Source organism: Triturus cristatus, chromosome 9, assembly GCF_964204655.1.
Source record: "Triturus cristatus chromosome 9, aTriCri1.1, whole genome shotgun sequence".
Lineage (NCBI taxonomy): Eukaryota > Metazoa > Chordata > Amphibia > Caudata > Salamandridae > Triturus > Triturus cristatus.
Window position 1 is genome coordinate 921,562,868 of NC_140592.1, and position 21,374 is coordinate 921,584,241.

Below are 21,374 nucleotides of genomic sequence, written 5' to 3' on the forward strand. Positions count from 1 at the left end.
GACCTTTCTTGGTGCCCAAATAACCCACGAAGAGTAGATCATCCACCCGGAAGTCTTTAGTGCAGTCAAGGTAGAAAGACAGCACACGTTTTGGATCCAGACGGTGGAGTCTTTCTTCCTCTTTGGAAGGGTGCGGAGGTGGGAAGAAGGTGGGCAATGTGATGGTCTGACCTATGTTGAAAGAAGTAACCACTTTGGGCAGAAAAGAGGGCCTAGTACAGAGAACTACTTTGTCCAGATGGAAAGCAAGAAAGGGAGGCTTGGAAGATAAGGCTTGATGCTCACGCACCCTGCGAGCAGAGGTGATGGCAAGCAAGAAAGCAGTCTTTAAATTGAGGAGACAAAGAGGACAATTATGTAGTGGCTCTAAGGGAGCACACATAAGATAAGTGAGCACATGTTTCAAGTCCCACTGGGGCTTTACGAAAGGAGAAGGAGGAAAGAGATGAGTAATGCCCTTCAAAAACCTGTTAACAATCAGGGACTTGAAAAGAGAAGGCTGATCAGGAAGGCGAAGAAATGCTGATATGGCCGAAAGATAGCCTTTCAGAGTGCCCAGAGCAGAGCCCTGCTGGGTCAAAGAAAGAATGAAGAGGAGAACCTCAGAAAGAGGGGCAGAAAGGGGATCCACAGCCTTTGCTGTGCACCATGCCAAAATTTGTTCCATCTACAGGCCTATAGCGTTTTAGTGGAGGGACGACTGGCTGCCAAGATGACATTACAGACTTCGGGAGGAAGGTCGAAAGCTGTCAACTGTTGCCGCTCTATCTCCATGCAAGGAGGTGGAGGTTGAACAGGTTTGGGTGGAGGACCGTACCCTGCTGCTGTGACAGAAAATCCTCCCGAAGAGGCAGTCTGATCAGTGGATCGTTGGCCATGCTGAACAGCTTGGGGTACCAGACTCTTTGTGCCCAGTCTGGAGCCAAAAAAATGACTTGAGCACAGTTGCGCTTGATCTTCTTCAGCACACTGGGTAGAAGCGGTACAGGAGGAAAAGTGTACACGAGGCTGCAATTCCACTTGTGCTGAAAGGCATTGTTGAGCAAGTGCCGCCTTGGAAATTCCAACACGCAGAATTATTGACATTGCGCGTTCTCTTCGGTGGCGAATAGATCTAACCAAGGCTCTCCCCACAGCCAAACGAGATCTTGCACCACCTCCGAGTGAAGACGCCATTTGTGATCTATCATGAACCAGTGGCTGAGTTAATCCGCACTGGCATTCAGGGAACCTGCGGGTGTTGAACCACCAGGGATACGCCCTGATTTTCCAGCCATGTCCAAAGGCGAAGAGCCTCTTAACATGGGTCCACAACCTTACTCTGCCCTGTTTGTTGCAGTAACACATGGCGGTAGTGTTGTCCGTGAATACCTGCACTACTCTTCCTTTGACAGAGGGAAGAGATGCTTTCAGTGCAAGACGAATCGCCCAGAGCTCCAAAAGATTGATGTGAAGCCCAGACTCCGCTGGAGACCAGAGGCCTCTGATCTCCGCCTCCCTCATGTGGCCGCCGTATTCCAGAAGTGACGCAACTGTCACTACTGTGAACTCTGGTTGGGGAAGAGGGAGGGATCTGCCGCGGACCCAATCCTGGTTCGTGAGCCACCACTGCAACTGACTTGCAGTACCCTCCGAAATCTGGACGACATCGGAAAGATTCCCCTGATGCTGCGCCTATTGGAACTTCAGGTCCCACTGCAGAGCCCACATATGCCATCTGCCATGATCTGCCAGAAGGATGCAGGAGGCCCAGCAGCCTCAGTGTCAGTCTCACCAAAATACAGGATAGAGGCTGAAAAATCAGTATCATAGCCCGAATATCCCAGACTTGCTGCTCGGGAGGATAGACCCGAAACTGTGCTGTGTCCAGAACCGCTCCAATGAAAAGGAGCTTCTGAGAGGGAATCAGGTGTGACTCCGGCACATTGATAGTGAACCCCAGCAAATGCAGGAGGTCCGCCGTAGTCTGGAGGTGTGAAACAACAGCCTGGAGCGAGCCTGACTTCAACAGCCAGTTGTCGTGAATGGGGAATACTGGAACCCATGATCTGCGCAGAGGAACTGCGACCACCACCATCACTTTCGTGAACACCCGAGGGGCGCTGGTAAGGCCAAAAGGGAGCCCGGTGAACTCAAAATGCTCATGGCCTACCATGAACCAGAGGTAACTCTGATGGGCAGGCAAGACGGGGATGGCAAAGTAAGCATCCTGCAAGTCCAATGCTACCATCAAGTCTCCAGGGTCTCCTGTTTGCACTGGCCTTGGAACCTCTGGCGGAGTGGCTGCGGTGGCACCCTTCTATCCGTGGTCTCCGTTGGACCCCTGAGTATGAGGACCGCGTGTCCCTCTACGCCGACGACATCCTGTTGTACTTAGCCTCCCCGCGTAAATCACTGATTGTCCTGGTCGATGTTCTGCGCTCCTTCGGCCGTAATTCAGGTCTTGTCATCAACTGGGCTAAATCCTGTGTCTATGTGCTCTCCGGGGAGGCTCCTGTCCTCCCGCGGGGCTGCCCGATCCAGATTGCCTCGCAGGGGTTTCGTTACCTGGGCATCTATATTACGCTGGACCCGGTGGCCCGCTACGAGCGGAATTTGCTTCCCCCCCTCCAGCGCCTGAAGGAGGACGTCGCGCGCTGGCGGCGCTTACCGCTTTCGCCGCTCGGCCGGGCGGCATTGTTCAAGATGATGTCATTGCCGCGCTTTCTGTACGCACTTCAGAACTCGATGGACCTGGTCCCGGCGCGTTACTTCCGCGAGGTGGAGAGTTTGCAGCGCCGCCTGTTCTGGGACGGGAGGCCGCGTATAGCCCTGGCAAAGCTGACGCTCCCGTGGTATGACGGAGGGATTGCCCTCCCGGATATTAAGCGGTATTACTGGGCCTCCCAATTAGCTGCAATCAATCACGGCCTCTACGGGCCCGCCTTAAACCCGGCATTTGAAATGGACAAGATGCTCCTGCCCGGTGGCGATTACAATCGAGCGCTCTACACTAGCGTGCCCGATTCCCGCCTGACGGGACCCACGCGTGTCATGGTGCGAGTATGGCACGCGGCCAATGCAGCTATGGGATGGAAGGACCGTTTGACCCGGGCGTCACCGTTGTATGCGTCTGAGAGGTTGGGCTCCCTATGGACCTCGAAGGGCTTCGATAGGTGGGACACGATAGGCATCAGTACAGTGGGGGACCTCTGGACGAGGGGAGGATTCAAAACGTTCGAGACACTGCAGGCGGAGTTTCAGCTGCAGGGCAGTGAATACTTTCGATACCTGCAGGTCCGTCACGCCCTGGGTTCTGTCTTCCCAGACGTGGCCGCCATCCCGGACTCCTCCCGACTGGAGGATAGAGTGCTAGATGGCCACGTTCCGGACAGCACGATCTCCCTCATCTACAAGAAGTTGATTAATGACCGCTCGGGCCTACTGACTGGGCTCCGCGAGGCTTGGGTTGCTGATGGGTTGGAGCTGGACGACGAGGACTGGATTTCCGCGGTGGCCTCCCCGAAGGAGGTGGCCATCCCGGCTCGCCTTCGCTTCGTCCAGCTTAAGATACTTCACCGGGTGTACATGACGGGGCCAGGGCTTCTGCGCATGGGCTATGCCGAGGATGGACTGTGTAAGCGTGGGTGCGGTGCATTGGCGACTTTTTTACATATTCTGTGGGAATGCCCGAGGGTGGAGCGATTCTGGCGTGGTGTGCATGAGGTCCTGCGAGAGGTTACGCATGTCGTGCTGGTGCCTGAAGCGAGGAGATGCCTGCTGAATGTGTGGGAACCGACCGACTACTCGGTTCCGCAGACGAGATGGGTGACGCTGGGTTATATGATTGCTAAACGTGACATCGCTCAACTGTGGGGATCCCAGAGGCCCCCGGCTGTGTCGGCCTGGAAAGAACACATGGATTGGTGCATGTTCCGAGAGAAGGTTGTGTATGTGGCGCGGGGTAAGCCTGGGGCGTGGCTGAAGGTGTGGGGCCCCTGGAACGCCTACCGCGGGGGTATTTGCGAGCCGCCATTGTTGCCTCCCGCTTCACCAGCTCCGTCCCCCTAGATGACCCCCTCCCTTAATCCCGGGCACAGTGCTTCCCCAGTCCCGGACCTATTCCCCTTCCCCTCCTTCGATCTTAGTGTATGGTTGGGGTCCCCCCATTTGAGGAGCATATGTTGTCATTTTCGCTCTCGGGTTGCCTTGCGGGTGTGGTTTTATGTTGTTGTGTTGTATAAAACGAAACCGTATTGTGAGCTCAGAGTCATGTGGCCCACGTTGTTGATACCTCCTGCTTTAGCGTCTCTGTAACGCCAAGTGCCTTATTGTATATATGTCATTTATCTCTGTCACTTTTAGCGGCCGGCCGGAAGGTTGTAGGCCCATGCCTGTATATATTTGAGATTGTAATAAACGGTTTCAACAAAAAAAAAAAAAAAAAAAAAAGTCTCCAGGGTCGAGGGCAGACAAGACCTGAGCAAAAGTTAACATCTTGAACTTCTCCTTCCCAAGGAAGCGGTTGATGTCCCTGAGGTCTAAGATAGGATGCAGGCCTTTGTCCTTCTTGGGCATCAGGAAGTAGCGGGTGTAGCAACCATGACCTACTTCTTGCACAGGGACGTGTTCTAGAGCTCCCTTGGCCAAGAGAGCCGTAACTTCCTGGCGTAGAAGGGCCAAAAAGTTCCTCCAACATACAATGGAGTGTAGGTGACATGGAGGGAGGAGTAGTCTTAAAGGGGAGGGAGTAGCTCCTTCGGACTATCTGCAAAACCCACTTGTCTGACGTGATGTAGCGACAGTGGGGGAGGTGATGGCAGATCCTGCCACCCACTGGCAAGTGGTGGCCCTGAAATGTCTGACTAGGAAGGTTTGAAGGCTGCTGCAGGGGGAGCATTGGTGGATTGGCCTGCCTGCTGGCCCCCAAACCCACAACGTTAGGTCCCACGTCCCTGGCCGCATAGATGCTGGGTAGCTTGCGCAGGCCTGTCGCTCTGGGTGGAGCATGGTGGGGCACCCCTTCTGTAGCCACGAAAGGGGTGAAAGGCAGACTGCATGGGGCGAGAGGTGGCAGGGAGGTGCAAGGATCTGGCCATAGCCCTAGAGTCCTTGAAGCGCTTGAGCGCGTTGTCCGCCTTGTCACTAAACAGGCGACCGCCATCAAAGGGCATGTCCAAAAGGGTCGATTGAACATCCCTGGAGAAGCTAGTCGAGCTCAGCCACTCGTAGTGCCTTGGGGCTACTGATGTAGAAATCGTTCTACCCAGCGAGTGGGCGGTATCCAGTCCACACCTGATGGCAAAATTTGCTGCGTCTCGGCCCTCTGCAACAGTGAGGGTAAGCACGGCCCAGGGTACTGTGGCAGCACTTGCCCAACCGTGTCCCACACAGAGTGTGTGTAACGGCCCAAGAGACATGCAGTGTTCACCGACCGCAGTCCTAAGCTGGCAGAAGAAAACATATTCTTCCCAAGATGGTCCAGTTTCTTGGATTCCCTATCTGGGGGAGCAGTAGGTAACACACCTTTTAATGTTGAGGCTTGGATCACCAAGCTCTCTGGGGTAGGGTGTTGGGAGAGGAAAAGTGGGCCCCCTGGGGCCGGGGGGTGGTGAAGGCAATCATCCTATACACAGGAGCCCCTTATGGTGGGCTTGGACCTAGTGCCCAGAAGGATGTCAATGAGGGCCTCATTAAAAGGCAGTAGCGGCTCCGAAGAGGCTGCTGCCAGCTGAAGCACCTCAGTCAGGAAGTTAGACCTGACAGCCACCGTAGGAAGCTAAAGGCCCAAGGCCTCAGCCACCCTACGCAACACCACAGCATAGGAGGCCCCCTCCTCTGTAGCCACGGTAGGGGGAGAAAGAATACCAAGTTCAGGTGAGGTATCCAGACCACTAGCCTCACCCAACTCCTCTCGCCAGTCCGGCTCCTCAAGTTGGTCTGCTTGAGGGTCACCAGATCCCTCCCAGTCCTCCTCATCCTCCTCTGGCTGTCAGTCAGGGCGGTAGGGAACGCCAGGAAAAAACAGAGGTACAAAAATACTGGTCAGCGCCGGTGTCAGTCGATGCCAGTCCGGATCTGTGACCAAGTCAGGTGTGAGGCTGGGTCGACGTCAGTTGAGGGTGCAACCAGCATCGGGGGCATTGCCACTGGAATTGGCACCAGGGAAGGTACCATGAGGTTGACCGGCACCAATCCAGGCCTGTACCCTCGGGGGCCCTATCGGCACCAAAGCTGCCAGCCTCGAAGGCCCAGGGCCCCAAGCCGAGTCCACGGGGCCCGAAAGCACGCCGGCAGAGTCGGGCTGTCCAAAGATGCTATGGAGCGCTTTGTAGAAAGCTCAAAGCTGGGCAGGGGACGCCTGGCTCCCGGAAAGGGAGGGAAGTGTGGAGTCACCCCGGAAATGGACTCCAAAGGTGGAGTCGGAGAGCAACGATGCTCCGGGTCCCACGTCACGTTAGCCGACAGACGGGGAGAACACGAAGAGCGACAATGCTTCTTTACCTTGTTCTTGTGCTTCGACGTGCCCGAGGAGTGCAAAGACTTCGATGACGAGTGGTGATGGCTCCGCAACCGGTCCCGAGACCTTCCTCAAGACCGGGACTTCAAGCGGTGCCGAGCTTTCGGTCGGGCCGCCAGAAGCTTTCGGGACCGCTCCCACAAAGACTTCAGGTTCATGGCCCGACAGTCGGAGCATGACTTTGGGTCGTGGTCATGCTCCAGGCACCAGAAGCATACAAGGTGCGGATCCATGACAGACATCAGCTTGTGACAGGAGTCCTAAGGCTTGAAGCCGGTCTGTCGATGGGACATCCCTACGTGCACCAGGAGTCGGACTCGAAAAAGATGTTGACAAAAGTAAAAAATGTTTTAGTCAAAAAGTGATGAAGAGGCACGCTCTCTTCAGATCTGCGCTGGCTGGCGTGGAGAATGAAGGAACTGATGTCAATACGCAGGGGTGGCGTCTAAGCAGACACTGTGACGTCATCCTGGCAAACACAACGCCAACGATGAATGCGCAGGGGTACTGCTAAGGAAAACAATCTTGACGGATCCAGTCTCATGACTGGGGGTAATTCTAAGGTAAGGAATCTATAACTACGATCTCTTTCAGATATCACTTTCACTTCTACTGATGTTTTGGTGAATTAACCTCCAAGCGCAGGTCACACACTCATCAAACTTTATCCCAAACTCACAAGTGGCTCGAAATGATGGCCAAAGATGGACGGTGGAAGGAAAAGAGGTAGGTGAGTGAACTCAGTATGAGCTACATCATTGCAAAGCAGGCCTCTACTCAATCTACAGAAGGACACTTGATAGCCACGCACTTCATTTAAACAAGGAGGGCGTGGCTAATCATTCAGAAGCAACAAGCAGCCACATCAGGCATCAGAGTACCTGCAGTTCTGCAAAACAGAAAAGCAGGCAGTCCAGTGTAAGGAAGAGGATATAATCACACCTGTGCTAAGGCGGGCCATTGAAAGTATTTTTATCGCACAAGAGGGACTGGTGATCTCATGGACACAGATAAGCAAATAATCATAGTCACAAATGACTTACCGGTGTTGGCAAGGAAGAGGGAGCAGGAGATAATTGAATGATCATTTACATGTGCAGTATTTAGTAAGTAAATAAATGTATACATGAATATGTGCAAGTACTGATTTCTAATATTATAAACAACTTCAGAATTCTCAGACCTGACAGCCTCATCGTGATCTTCCCCCCAACGTTTTGCCTTCTCCCCTCCTGTTCTGCTGAAATTTCTTTTTTTGGTTTTAGGATTCTGTGCACTTTACCACTGCAGAGCAGTGCTGTAGTGCTTGTGCTCACTCCTTTTAACACAGACGAATTGGCTTACACCCATATTGGCACATGAAATTTACTTATAAGTCCCTACTGAATGGTGCTACATGTACCCAGGGCCTATAAATTAAATGCAACCAGTGGGCCTGAAAGCACTTATTGCACCACTCACTTAAGTGGCCTTTTAAAACATGTCTCAGGCCTGTCATTGCAGTCTGTGTGCAGTTTAAACTTCTGCCAAAAATAAATCTTTTGTTAGCTTAAATCTTCCTTTTTTAATCCATAGAATTCACCCCTAGGGTAGACCCAAAACAGCCAGTTGAACAGTGTGCATTGTATTTAAAAAGTTGGACATGTACTTTTAAGTTTTACATGTCCTGGTTGTGAAAAACGCTTACTTTAGTTTTTTATTACTGCAAGGCATACCTCTCCCATATTATAACATTGGGTCAAATTATTCCAGTTATTAAATAGCTAGCATTTTGTCACCCCAGAAAGGGGTAGGAAGGAAATTCCAAAAACAGACGTTGATGGGGGAGAGTTTAGAAGTTTCTCCCACTTCAACGCTGGTACCAGGTATACATACTGGACGATCAAACCAAATCTTCCGTACACTCCTGGACCTGTGAATACTACAGAAGAAGGACTGCCCAACTGCCAGATGAATGCCCTGCTGATTGAGGTCTGCCCTGCTTTCTGGGAAAGAAGACTGGACCTGCTCCTTTTATCCCAGGCAGAGTGACGGAACGGGTCAGCTGGCTGACCTCCTGTTCTGAGCCACATGGGCACAACAATCTCCAAAGGCCTCCCTGCAACTGACCAGCTGGCATGCTGCAACAGGACCTGCAAAAGGACCTGCCTGATCTTTGCTAGCATCTGGACCTGCCTGATCTCTGTTAGTATCTATTACAGTGAGTTCCTGATCCCCAAGAGGCCCCTCCCCAGGTCCTAGGCCATTGGTTAACATCAGAGTTCACTATGTTGAAGAAAAATGGAGAGATCCTGAGGTTTTGAACTCTTTGTGACCACGAATGGCATTTTCACACCGAGATTCTGCCACCCGCAATGACCACCAATGCGCAGCTCTAGTGGAGCTGATACTTCACGCAACAGCAACCACCAAGGATGATTGTCAATGCAAGATCTGCACTTTGTGCTACAGTAACAACAGCCCACAGCAACTGCAAACTTGAAGCTCCAGCAACGACCGCCTGAGATGCCTGACAGGATATTCATGCTACAGCAAAGAGCATCAGCAACGCGCTTCATGCAACTTCCTCCACCACGAAGCGGACTCACAAACAATAAATCAAGTGGGATTTAAAAAGCCCAGCTTGTTACCCGTGAGAGTATCCAGGTGCATGTTGTAGGTCTCAGTCGAAGAGCCAGGTCTTGAGCCCCTTCCTGAAGTGGGTCAGCGAGGTGAAGGGGAAGGGTGTTTCAAGCTTTGGCGACTATATAGGAGAAGGAGCATCCTCCGGCGTGGCAGCGGCATATGCACGGGATATGTGCGAGGTGTGCAGAGTGGAGGTTCCTGGGGGGTCGGTTGACATGCAGACAGTAGTTCATGTAGGAGGGTCCTTGATTGTGGAGGGCTTTGTAGGCGTTTGTCAGGAGCTTGAGCTGGCATCTCTTCTGGACCGGGAGCCAGTGAAGGTCCTTTAGGTGCTGGGTGATGTGTTTTTTTTTTTAACAGGTTGAGAATTAGTCTGGCGGCTGTGTTCTGGATCATCTGGAGTCTTTGCAGGAGTTCAGTGGTAATCCCTGCATACAGTGCATTGCTTTAGTCCAGACTGCTGGTGACGAGAACCTGCATTACAGTCTTCCTGGTGTTGATGGGGAGGCCCTTTGCAGATCATGGGGAGCATTTGGAGGCAGACTGAGGAGACAGCATTGACCTGATGTTTCATGGAGAGTTCGCTGTTGAAGATGATGCTGAGGTTGTGGGCATGGTCTTTTGGCATGTGGGTGCGTTGGAGTTCTGACCATCAGGAGTCATTCCAGAGGACGGTGTGTTTGCTGAAGATGAGGACTTCCATCTGGGCCATGTTGAGCTTGAGGCAGTTGTCCTTCATCCAGGCTGAGATGTTCTTCAGAGAGTAGTGGAAGTTTGCCTTTGTCGCAGTGGGGTCTGATGAGCGCGAGAGGAGAAGTTGCGTGTTGTCAGTGTAGTAGATGATGTTAATGTCGTGAGATCTGACGATGTCTACAAGCGGTGTCATGCAGACGTTGAAGAGGGTAGGGCTGAGGAATTAGCCGTGGGGGACACCGCAGGTGTTGTGCTTGACTTGTGATGTGGAGGGAGGGAGTCGGATTGTCTGGGTGCGTCTCTTGAGGAAGGATGCCATCCATTTGAGCGTACAGTCTGTTATACAAATCTGGCGTAGGAAATCAATGTGTGTGTGGTGGGAGATATTGTCAAAGGCTGTGGAGAGGTCAAGCAAGATCAGAGCAGTGATCACGGCTGTCTTGGTGCTGTGGTTGGTTCGGAATCCTGATTGAGAAGGGTCCAGTAGGCTGTTTCTCTCCAGGTTTTTGGTGAGTTGGAGATTCATGAGGGTGGCTGTGCTAGGTGTGCTGAGATGTTTCCATGCAGTGGTGGAGGTTGATCAGAGGCTGAAGAGGTCGGAGGGTTGGAGATTAAAGTTTTTATAGATGGTTGCTATATTGTTGTGGAAGTGGTTGGCTCCAGACTTTGGAAAGGTAACTTTTTCAGCGGGACTAACCTGATGCCTGTATCCCATCTGCGTGCCATCGCCATCGGCCTGAATGTGTGACTTTCCCTAGGTATAGCATGACCAGATAACCAAATTAAATCTTTGAAACTACATATCTTTAGTTCTACTGATTAGATATCTATTGCCTTGGTCTCATTTCATTTATTACATTTTTTTCTATTTTTTCAAATTGGTATGGGATATTTTTGTGTTGTGCTGTTGATTTATAACTTGTTGTGTGCTGCATAACTAGTTGACACATTTTTCTCTAAGTTAAACCTGACTCCTTTTTTGCCATACTACTGGAGGGTTAAACACCGTTGAATTCAGGGACTATCCTGCTGTGGTTCACCATGACAAGGATTGTTGTTGTTGCTTGAGAATGGCTCACAATGGCCTCAACCTACAACCCAATTCCTCTCAAGAATTTACACACCAAAAAATAGCAATATTCTAATCAACAGTGGCTTGAAATTTGGAATCAGATCTACTTTCCCTTACATTCTACATTGGTATACATACCATCTCCAAAAGAAGTGCTTCTTCCCTTTCTTTTTGTTGATCCACAGTATCTTTATCATAATATCTTTTCTGAAACTAATTGAAAAAACAGAATAATGAATTTTATATCATAAGTGCAGCAAAATATGTAGTAGTAAAGGAAATATATACTTACTGCATCCATGGAAACTTCCATTCGGTCTAATTCTAGAACGGTCTACAGAAAAGAAAAGCTGTATTAGTTTTCACAGAATTTTCATCATGAATACTACAGTTGCAGGAAATTAACATCCATGAGACTCTGCATATGAACTCCTATTATCATCAAACAACTGAAATTTGCATTTCCTTTATAAGAACTAATAGAGCATTCCTTGTACTACAGCTAGCCTGTGATTACTTTATCTGCACACATCTATAGCTCCGCTTGACCTTCTTTAGCTATCATCTCATGGTACATCTTTGAAGATGGTGCCCTCTTCGGCTTCAATATCAAGTTTAAAAATGGGCAAAGGTAAGAAGTCTGGGTCATAACTGGAAATGCATGAATGCTTTAAGCCACATAATTATTCATGAGTCTCTCCATGCTTCCAGTACATTATCATCCATGTATTAAGTCACTCATCCTCACAGTTTTTCATCTCTTCATCCCTATTGATTTATTCTTGCATTCACCCACTCGCACTACAAAATATCAGACACAAAAATTCACTAATCTATAAAGAGACACTTTCAGTTATAAGCCATACCTACTGTCATTGCTATTAGTTTGACATTGTAAAACTGCTAGTCTGTCAGGGGTATGAGTATGCTTCTGGTATTTTGTGACTTTTAGTCTATGAGGGGTGCAAATGCTGTCTGTGGTGTGAGATTGCCATTGGTAGTGTGTGATTACTAACCTGTGTGGGTGTGAGTGCTGTCAATAGGGTTATCCGCTACTCTGTAAGGGTTGTGAGTCCTGTCAGTATTGTGTGACTATGTAGTTTGTGAGAGGTATGAGAGTGATTTTGGTAGAGTATGATAGCAACTTTTTTTCACAAACTTTATTGCATTTTTCAAAAATATATGCAATCTTTGCTAAACTTTGGGATTTAACAATACTATATCGTCTTAGTCTGAAATCAATTGACTAAACAGTCAGTCAGAATGTGGTTATTTCTGACAGCATATCAATAAAACACATAAAAGTGAGACTAGAATAACATTTTAGTTGAACAAAAATACAGATATATAAAAATCCTTTATGAACATCTATCCAAAAATTTCATTACCACTATTTTGTTTAAAATGCAAATTTATGTAAATGGCAATACATCTTTCAAGTAGCAAGTATGAATTATGAAATGGATAAAGTAATCAAGGTATAAGTGCTGGATTTACATGTTTTCATAACTTACATCTCAACTATTAAGCAAACATTATGAATGTATTTCCTGGGACTGTTGCATAAAGGGCAGAAAACAAATGGGGTGTGATTCGGTGTGACTGTGACAAATACAACTACCAGTGTTTTTGCAAGAATGCTTCAATAACTGAATAAATGACGTTATAAGGAGCATATTCAGACAAACATTAATGTAAAGTGCTATTGCCGTGGGTTATCTAAATAATATTAATGGAATGGCACACTTGTGAACGTTACAAACTACTCTGTTTTGTTGCCATTGTCCAAGTTGCTTCCCTCAAACTAATTTATGAAGCACCAATGAGTAGATTTCATAAAGACTTCTCTGGCTTGTTTGCTTCTGGTGCCACCAACAGACTTGCAGGATTGAATTCCCCTAGTAGATAGCATGTGTGGTTATACCTTCTTTGGCTTTTTCAACCTTGCTAGTGCAGAACATCACTCAGAGTTTCAATGTAGAGCTTCAAATATCGTGCAATCCAGGTTCTGGCCTAATACAGAAGAGGTCTCAGGCATGCTATGGTCACGAAGTCTGTAAGCCACAGGTCCATACATAGGAGACATTCAGAGTGCCTGTGGGTGACCCTAACAGATTTTGTAAAGAAAGGATTCTTACAGATGGTAAGTAAAGAGATAGTTGCATGCCTCCATAATTCTGAATATAGAGCAGCAATTTGTTCCGTGCCTTATATAGCCAGTGACACAGAGTGTTGACCCAATCTCTTTGCTATTGCGAAATGCACGGTGTCACCTGTGCTAGGCCAGGACCATATTTCTCTTGCAAATCTACTTCATCCACTTTCCATCACAACTTAGTCTTCTACCTAGGTAGTCAAAAGCTGGTACGGTGCCTAGTATGACATCATAAAAATTCTTAGCTGCCTTTCTCTACTTGTAGGGTCTGAATACTATACATTTGGTCATATTAGTGTTAATTAGTTATCCCTTTAGTCACCATAGAAATCTGAAAACGTATTAAGCAACAGATGTAGACTGGTCGACATAAAGCATGCTAAGAGTGTATCATCTGAAAAGCAGAGTTTCTAGCTTAACATCTTTATGCATGGAAGAATAATTTAAAGGGGTGTAGCGGTCTAATTTTGGCTCCACGCTTTCAGGTTTGACTAGGCCATATATATGTTTACTTATGGCCTCATGTACTCGTGTGATGTAACATTATTATTAGTGCTCATACGTATTTGCGTGGTTTGAATAACACTGTTGCTATATATATATATATATTCACTGAAAAAAACATAGGTTTCACACACGTTATAGTTACGAATTAGCATTTAAAAAACCTTGCAAATTCACTTTAAAAACCATAGGTTTCACACATGTTATAGTTAGCTGGACATTTCACTCGTAAAAAAACAATGAAATTCCCCCGTTATAGTTACTGCAGGCAACTATAACTCACGCACCCGCAATCCTCTGCTGATGAGGTCAGATATTACATCACTGTATTTAGATATTGATTTACCCATGTCTTCTTCCATTAATCTTTAGCTATACATATATTACAAATATTTATTTTTCATAAAGACACATATGTCATCAGTGATGTAATATCTGACGTCATCAGCAGAGGATTGAAGTCGCGTGAGTTATAGTTGCCTGCAGTAACTATAACGGGGGAATTTCATTGGTTTTTTACGAGTGAAATGTCCAGCTAACTATAACATGTGTGAAACCTATGGTTATTAAAGTGAATTTGCAAGGTTTTTTAAATGCTAATTCGTAACTATAACGTGTGTGAAACCTATGGTTTTTTCAGTGAATTTGTACGGTTTTTTAAATGCTAAGTTATGTATTTATAATTTTTTTTTTTTCAGGTTTTTCACCGTGCGTGCACCGTGAATTTTTTTTTTTTTAAATCGCTCGGTGCGCTTCTCGCACCGAGCGCCCACGGTTCGCACCTCGCGATTTATAAAAAAAAAAAAAATATTTGTTTTTTTCTAACTTGGGGGTCCTTCTGTGACCCCCTGACCAAGGCTAGGGGGTCAGGAACTGTCCACTCTGCCCCCTTTTCACGTTCTCCACCTTTTTTTTTCACCCCCTCAGACTGCGAGAGACAAAATGGCGGCCGACACTTCCTGGTTTCGACCGATTCGAATGTTTACCGTCATCTAACAACCAATCAGAATTGCGCTCGCGCACGGCAGGGTGCGCGCACAGTGCGCGCACGGTGCACGCGTATAGATATTGACATGCTTTTAAATGCTATTTTCTCAGGAAATACTGAACAGATTTACACCCGACCTGCAAAAGGCACTTCCTTGACCTTATGGCTACCTCTCTGCCAAATTTCACGTAATTCTGTTCAGCCGTTCGGGCTGTAGCTGTGTCTAAAGGTCCTACGGAAAATAACATGGGGAAAACGCGTTTTGGGACCCCCTTTTTTCTCGGTCCCCGCTTGACGAATCACCCCGAGACTTTCAGGGTAGGAGCTGAGAGGAGCGCCCCATTAGTTTTGAAAATTTCGCGAAGATTCGTCAACCGGCGCCAAAGTTATTCAAAATAGAATTTTGAGATTTCCTATGGAAACTAGGTTGTAACTATAACTATCTACTGGCGACCGCCAGTAGATTATATATATATATATATATGCCAGACGTAAATGGATTTGCCGAGGTATTTCTGGACACGAGGTGAGAAAGGGAGAAGAGAGAGGCAACAACCTCTCTTGGACAATTTCGGATTTCATCATCATGACAATGTGCTTTTGCCATTTTATCAACATGCACGTGAGCACTTTATTTAAAGCAGACAAGATGCACTGATAACATTACAAACCTAAATATGGTGTTTTGGACGCTATGCAGTTTAATTAAATATCGCACCATATATTTGGATTATTATTACAACACTGGTGCATCTTGGGATCTGTAGTAGTGCGACATCAAACCACGTGGTTTAATGGACACAAGCACCTCCCTGTGTTGCAATTCAACTCACCTGTGATCAAGGCTTTATTAAGCTGAAACGCGTAAGGAAATTAGTTTGCAGTCACTTTTCATTATGAAAATAAACGCATGGTTTTTCATCCGGAATCAGGCTCTGCACTTTTTTTGTTGGATTAATGTCACAGGATCTCCATTCCTGTTCGCAGCAGCCGCCCTGCAAGGTTGGGGGCCCCGTTTCATGGAGTGTTTTGTTGAAATATGGTGACATATCTATGGGGGCATGACCTGCTTGCTTTGTGCCAGACGTAAATGGATTTGCCGAGGTATTTCTGGACACGAGGTGAGAAAGGGAGAAGAGAGAGGCAACAACCTCTCTTGGACAATTTCGGATTTCATCATCATGACAACGTGCTTTTGCCATTTTATCAACATGCACGTGAGCACTTTATTTAAAGCAGACAAGATGCACTGATAACGACATCTTGGTGCAGGGGGAAAACATGGCGGCCGCAGAGTAGGCGGCGCGCGCGTCAGCTATTGACCTCCCTGAGCCCCCGTGGAAGTGTGCAGTTACCGGTCCCATGGCGTTTCTTTCGATGCGGAGGTCTTTTCTGCTGAAAGGACGCCTGTGAGAGACGATCTTCTTTTCTCCTGCCGCATATCTTTCAGTTCGAGTACTCGATTGCGGCTCAAGAATTCGGTACGTCGGACGGGCGTTAATGTGTGTCGGCTCGAGTCTGAAGCCTCCCCCCGCCTCTCCCATGCGGTGGAAGCAGGCAGCCGTGGAGCTTAGGCGCGGGCGTAGGGCGGCGGCTCGGGGGCTCCTGAGGGGGAGTTCTTGAGGTCTGCGAGACGAGGTGTAGCGGGTGTAGCGGGCGACCTCCAACTATTTTCGGACAACAAAGGATTGAGCAGTAAGGAGGGGGTACAGGCGGGGGGTTTGGGTCACCAAAGGCCAAAAAACCTACCAGTGGTACATTTCCAGGGGGGGGAGGCAAGAGTAGAAGGTGGGGGAAGGGCCCTACGAACAGTGCCCCGGCGGAGAAGCTAAGTGTGGGTCTCAAGGCGCCTCAACAACTTACCTTAGAGACTTTAAAGGCTTCAGAGGTACCGGAGATAAAGAGAGGTAAAGACTTACACTCCTTAAAGCCAGTGCTAGTGCCAGTTCTCAGTTAGCTGAAACGGGTAGTAAAAAAGAAATACGTAAGGGTGCAATCCGCATAACTCCCTCACTGCTTTCATACTTCAGGCTGCGGCCCCAAATTTTAGACATCCAGCTAGGCTTAGAGGCAGTTGGTGATCTAAGTGAAACCCCGGTGGCAGCTATGAGCAGCAATAACAACGCCGAGAGCGATGAGATAACTAGTTTGGCCGACCCCCCTGGACTAGGAACCACAACGGATGTTTCAGCAGTAGGTTCGGGGGTCATATTGGACCCCGGGGGCCTAGATCACCCCGTGGATCACTCTGTGGAAGATGGGGGGGCGCCACCGCTACTAAGGGTGATCCTACTGGGGAGGAGAAAGAAGGTGGTGGTGCATTGGAGGTACTTTTGAACGCTATGCGGCAGGAGATAAGGTGCAGCTTTGCAGAATCAAAAACTAATCAGAGTGAGATCAGGGCTGTATGTGAGACTCTCGAGAAGAAGGTTGACGGACTCTCTGAGAGAACAGAGTATCTGGAAAATTCGGTAGGGCGACTAAAATCTAGTCTGGAGTCGGCAGAGAGCAAGATCCAAGAGGGATATACAGAGGATACACAGAGATCCTTTCCGCCTCAACCCCGGGAGAGTAAAACCAAGAAAGATCTTGGTGAACTTTCTCACCTATACCCTTAAGGAAAAAATTCTGAACCTAGCATTGAAAGCGAAATCAATAAAGGCTACAGATTTCTCTCTTGAAATCCGGTCAGATCTGTCTAAAACCACATTAGACAGACAGTGGGAGCTAGGTCAAAAAATGGACAAGTTTAGAGCAGTAGGGGCAACAGTACAGATGAGGTTCCCTGCCATACTGAGGGTGATGTACAACAACAAAATCCATAATATCCGTTCCCCTCAGGAGGCAGATGAGTTAATAGCTTCCATTACTTAGTACTCATGAGAGGGGAAAAAAAAAAAAAAGGAAAGGAAAGAATGAGAATGGGGAGGGGGCAAGGAAAGGAAAAACTAAAAAAAATTCTAAGGAAATTTCAATTAAAAAAAAAAAAAAAAAAAGGGAAGAAAAGAGACAAGGGAAAAAAAAAGAGAGTGAGTGAAAGAAAGGAAAAAAAAAAAAACTTAACACAAAAGGTGATAAACACGACATTAAGTCAATTTGGGCTCTATCACCATGGAGTCCCCCCCGCATCGATCCCACCCCGTCACTCTGACATTCTTCATGCTCTTTTTGCCATCTCTTTGGTGTCAGTAGTTAACTTGATATCGAGGTGGCGGCAAGCCGGTTACTTCTTTAATAGGCTTTGTGGGGGTTCAGGGGGTGGTCTGTTTCTGACGCAAACTGGCGATACACCTGGCCAGTACTAGTAAGGGAGGGTTTTCCAGGGGGGGGAAAGAGTTTAAAAGTCCTCATAAGTCTGTCCCAGTTATCTATATATTATGCAAAAAAGCTTCTGATCATGTTCAGGTTAAGAGATGTCGATCGGTTCACTTTAGAGAGGCTGGTTCCGTAGGCAGAAGGACAGGAAGGGACAATGCGTTATGATAGGGTTGCAGTTTTTATCCAGGAATGTCAATGGCCTGCGTGTGAGGGCCAGGAGATATAGAATCTTACAATACTTGAAAGACTCCCCCGCGCAGGTCATTGTCATCCAGGAGACACATCTACTCAAACATGAGGTGAGGGACATGCTTAAGAACCTGAAGTGGGTGGATACATTTATGTGTACGGACCACAACGCTAACATACGTGGGATCCTTATAATTTTTAAAAGGCAGATTCAAGCCCAGATTCTGGAACAGAAGGAAGATCTCAGCGGAAGATGGCTACTTGCGAAAGTACAGTTAGAAGGGCAAGTGTATATTCTAGTGGGTTATTATGGCCCGAATCAAGACGATCCGTCATTCATGAATAAAATTCAGAACCATCTGATCTCATGCCAAGATCCCGTAGTTTGGGTGGGAGACTTTAATATAGTCTTAAACCCCAAGCTCGATAAATCTTACAATTCAAGAGCATTGACGCCCTCTTAATCTAGGCAAACACTTATAGCTATAATGTCGAATCTGGGGTTGGTACATGTATGGAGGCAGAGATCGGGTAACATACTAGGGGTTTCCTTTCACAACTCTAAGTATAAACACAAGTCAAGAATTGAGTATGCTTTTTTTTAGCCATAAGCTGAAAGATGATCTGAAGGAGATAGCATATGTCCCTTCTCATCTGTCCGATCACTCAGCCATCTCCTTTACCATATTACATTACCAGCAGATCAGGCACACCTCATGGTCTTTTGACCGGACGATCCTGCTTGAAGAGGCAGAAATTTGCTTCCTCGTTTCTGAGGTAAACACTTTTCTGAAAATTAACCTAAACTCGGCTTCGATAGTTATGGTATGGGAAGCATTTAAAGCCTTCCTAAGAGGCAGCATAACAAATAGAGCCTCATACAGATGTAAGGCTTATAGGACAGCAATTACTAACATAGAGCAGGAGCTTAGGCAGGCAGAGCAGAATGGCCCAGGTTCGGTAGAGGATCAGGAGAAGCGGGCAGCGTTGAAGATAAAGATTGAAAATTTACTTCAGGAAAGGGTGGCCAAGAGATGGGAGGCAAGTAAATTGTAAAACTTTGAGTATGGAGAGGCGGCAGGAAAAATTTTGGCTTGGAAAATAAAAGCAGATCAGGCCAAAAAACATATTAAGGAAATAAAATTGGAAAGGGAAGCTAAGGCCAGAACTTCAACCTCTGAAATAGGGATCGCCTTTCAGGAGTTTTTCCAAAACATCTATAAGGAAGACATTGTAGATGACTCAACGGCCAGGGAGGCTTGGTTAGACAAGGTTCATCTGCCCACCCTTCTGTCAGAACAGCGCGACCACCTGGAGACTAAAATATCAGAGGAGGAAGTCAGTAACGCTATCAAACAACTGAAGCGAGGGAAGGCGGCTGGCCCGGATGGCCTACCAGGGGAATTGTATGGTGTATTAGGTTCAGCTATAGCTCCAACTTTGACTGCCCTCTTTAATGCCATATTTCTGGAAGGCATGGCCCCGCCAGAATCATGGAATGAGGCAACGATAGTGCTGATCCCCAAACCTGGTAAGGACCCGGCTGTTTGCGGTTCCTATAGACCAATCTCGCTCCTAAACGTTGACTATAAGATCTTTGCAGCTATTCTTTCGAGAAGGTTGGGGGACGAGATTGGCTCAATAATCCATCAGGATCAGAAAGGATTCATAAGGGGGCGACAGTTGGCAGATCTCACCCACGACCTGGTGGGAGCCATAGACATTGCTTCTACTTTCTCTCTTCCTTTGGCCATTTTTACCCTGGATGCTACCAAAGCATTTGATAGGGTCAACTGGCCCTATCTGGCCGAGGTATTGAAAAGGTTCAATTTAGGGGATAAGTTTTGTCGAGTTATCACGCTTCTTTATAAGGATCCAAGGGCTAGACTACTGGTCAATGGGGCTCTCACTGAGCCTTTTAAGATTACGAGGGGTACCAGGCAGGGTTGCCCGCTTTCTCCCCTCCTATTCAATATGTATATTGAACCTTTCACTCAAATCTTGAGAGAGGAGTATTACATTCCCTCTTTTGAGTTTGGAGGATGGGTTAAGCGGATAGGACTCTATGCGGATGATATCCTTATTTACACAACGACCCTGTGCAGGCCTTCCCCATTATCATCAAATGGGCTAAAGAATTCGGGCAGATTTCGGGGTATGAAATCAACGAAGGAAAGACAGAGATAATGACATGGAATATTCAAAACCCAAAGTTGGTAGTCACTCCATATATGCGCTATCTGGGTATTAGGATCACACAGGAGATCGGTAATATAGCACATACCAACTTGGATCAGGTTTTTCGAGAATGTCGGGCGTTATTAAAAGCTTGGGCCTTTCTCCCATTGACAATACTTGGGAAAGTTAGTTTAGTAAAAATGTCCATCCTTCCTAAATATACATTTATTTTTAATACCATCCCTCTAGCTTTTGATTCTAAGCAAATTCAAAAATGTCAGCAAGATATAAATTCATTTGTTTGGAGTTATAAATCAACCAGACTGGCCTGGAAAAAACTGAGAAGGAGGAGGGAGAAGGGGGGGCTCACATTACCAGACATACAATATTATGCCTGGGCCTTTCAGCTGTCATACTCCAGGATGTTGCTGAAATCTCCATCAAGTTCATCAATCGGTAGAATGTTCAAGGCTATGTTGAATGGGGCGGATCTGCCCCCTGATGGTTTTTTATTTAAATTCGGAGACCGGAAGTTCTTTAAGAAGGTGAGGTTAAAGACCATACAATAATTGGCAAAAGCTTGGAAGTTGATTAGAGATAGAATAGGGTTGCCCTATTTTTCAAGTTTCGACCCAATTTGGGATTCCCCGGAGCTCCCTCCCTGTCTGAAGGATAGTCTTGCAACTCCCATAAAGGAGGCAGGGATAGTAAGATGGGGACAGCTGCTAGTGGGAGGGGCACTGGTAGGTTGGGAGGAGTTATATGAGAAGGTTGGCCCAACACTATCGAGATTTAAATATATGCAGCTTGTTAGCTGGTCCCGGGAATCGACTAGGAAAAGGATGCATTTGGGGAGGAGCAGCTTCCTGGAAGAACAGTTGGTAGAGAGACAAGAGGGGGGGAAAGAGGTAGCTCTCTGGTATTGGGCTATTCAGGAGGAGGTGGACGGGGAATTCACTTTACCCGATGAGCAGTAGGGAGGGGTCACGGGTATGCAGTGTGAGGACCTATGGATAAGATCGTTTACTCTCCTGTATAAAGTGGTTAAGCCGGCTTGGCTAAGGCGGAATCATTTGTTTACTGTTCATCGAGCCTATTTATCCCCCCAAAGGCTATCAAAGTTTCAGACTGGAAAATGTTGTAATAAGTGTAA

The 21,374-nt window shown here is 47.4% G+C and overlaps 1 protein-coding gene across 1 annotated transcript in view; it reads right to left on the reverse strand.

Annotated features, from left to right (window-relative positions):
- Positions 1 to 21,374, reverse strand: part of PPP4R4 (protein phosphatase 4 regulatory subunit 4) — a 2,085,322-nt gene that overhangs the window by 344,573 nt on the left and 1,719,375 nt on the right. The window contains exons 18-19 of the mRNA XM_085626471.1: positions 11,182 to 11,223; positions 11,028 to 11,102 (exon numbers count right to left, since the gene is read on the reverse strand). Coding sequence (XP_085482597.1) covers positions 11,028 to 11,102; positions 11,182 to 11,223 — 117 coding nt within the window. The remainder of the gene's footprint in view (positions 1 to 11,027; positions 11,103 to 11,181; positions 11,224 to 21,374) is intronic.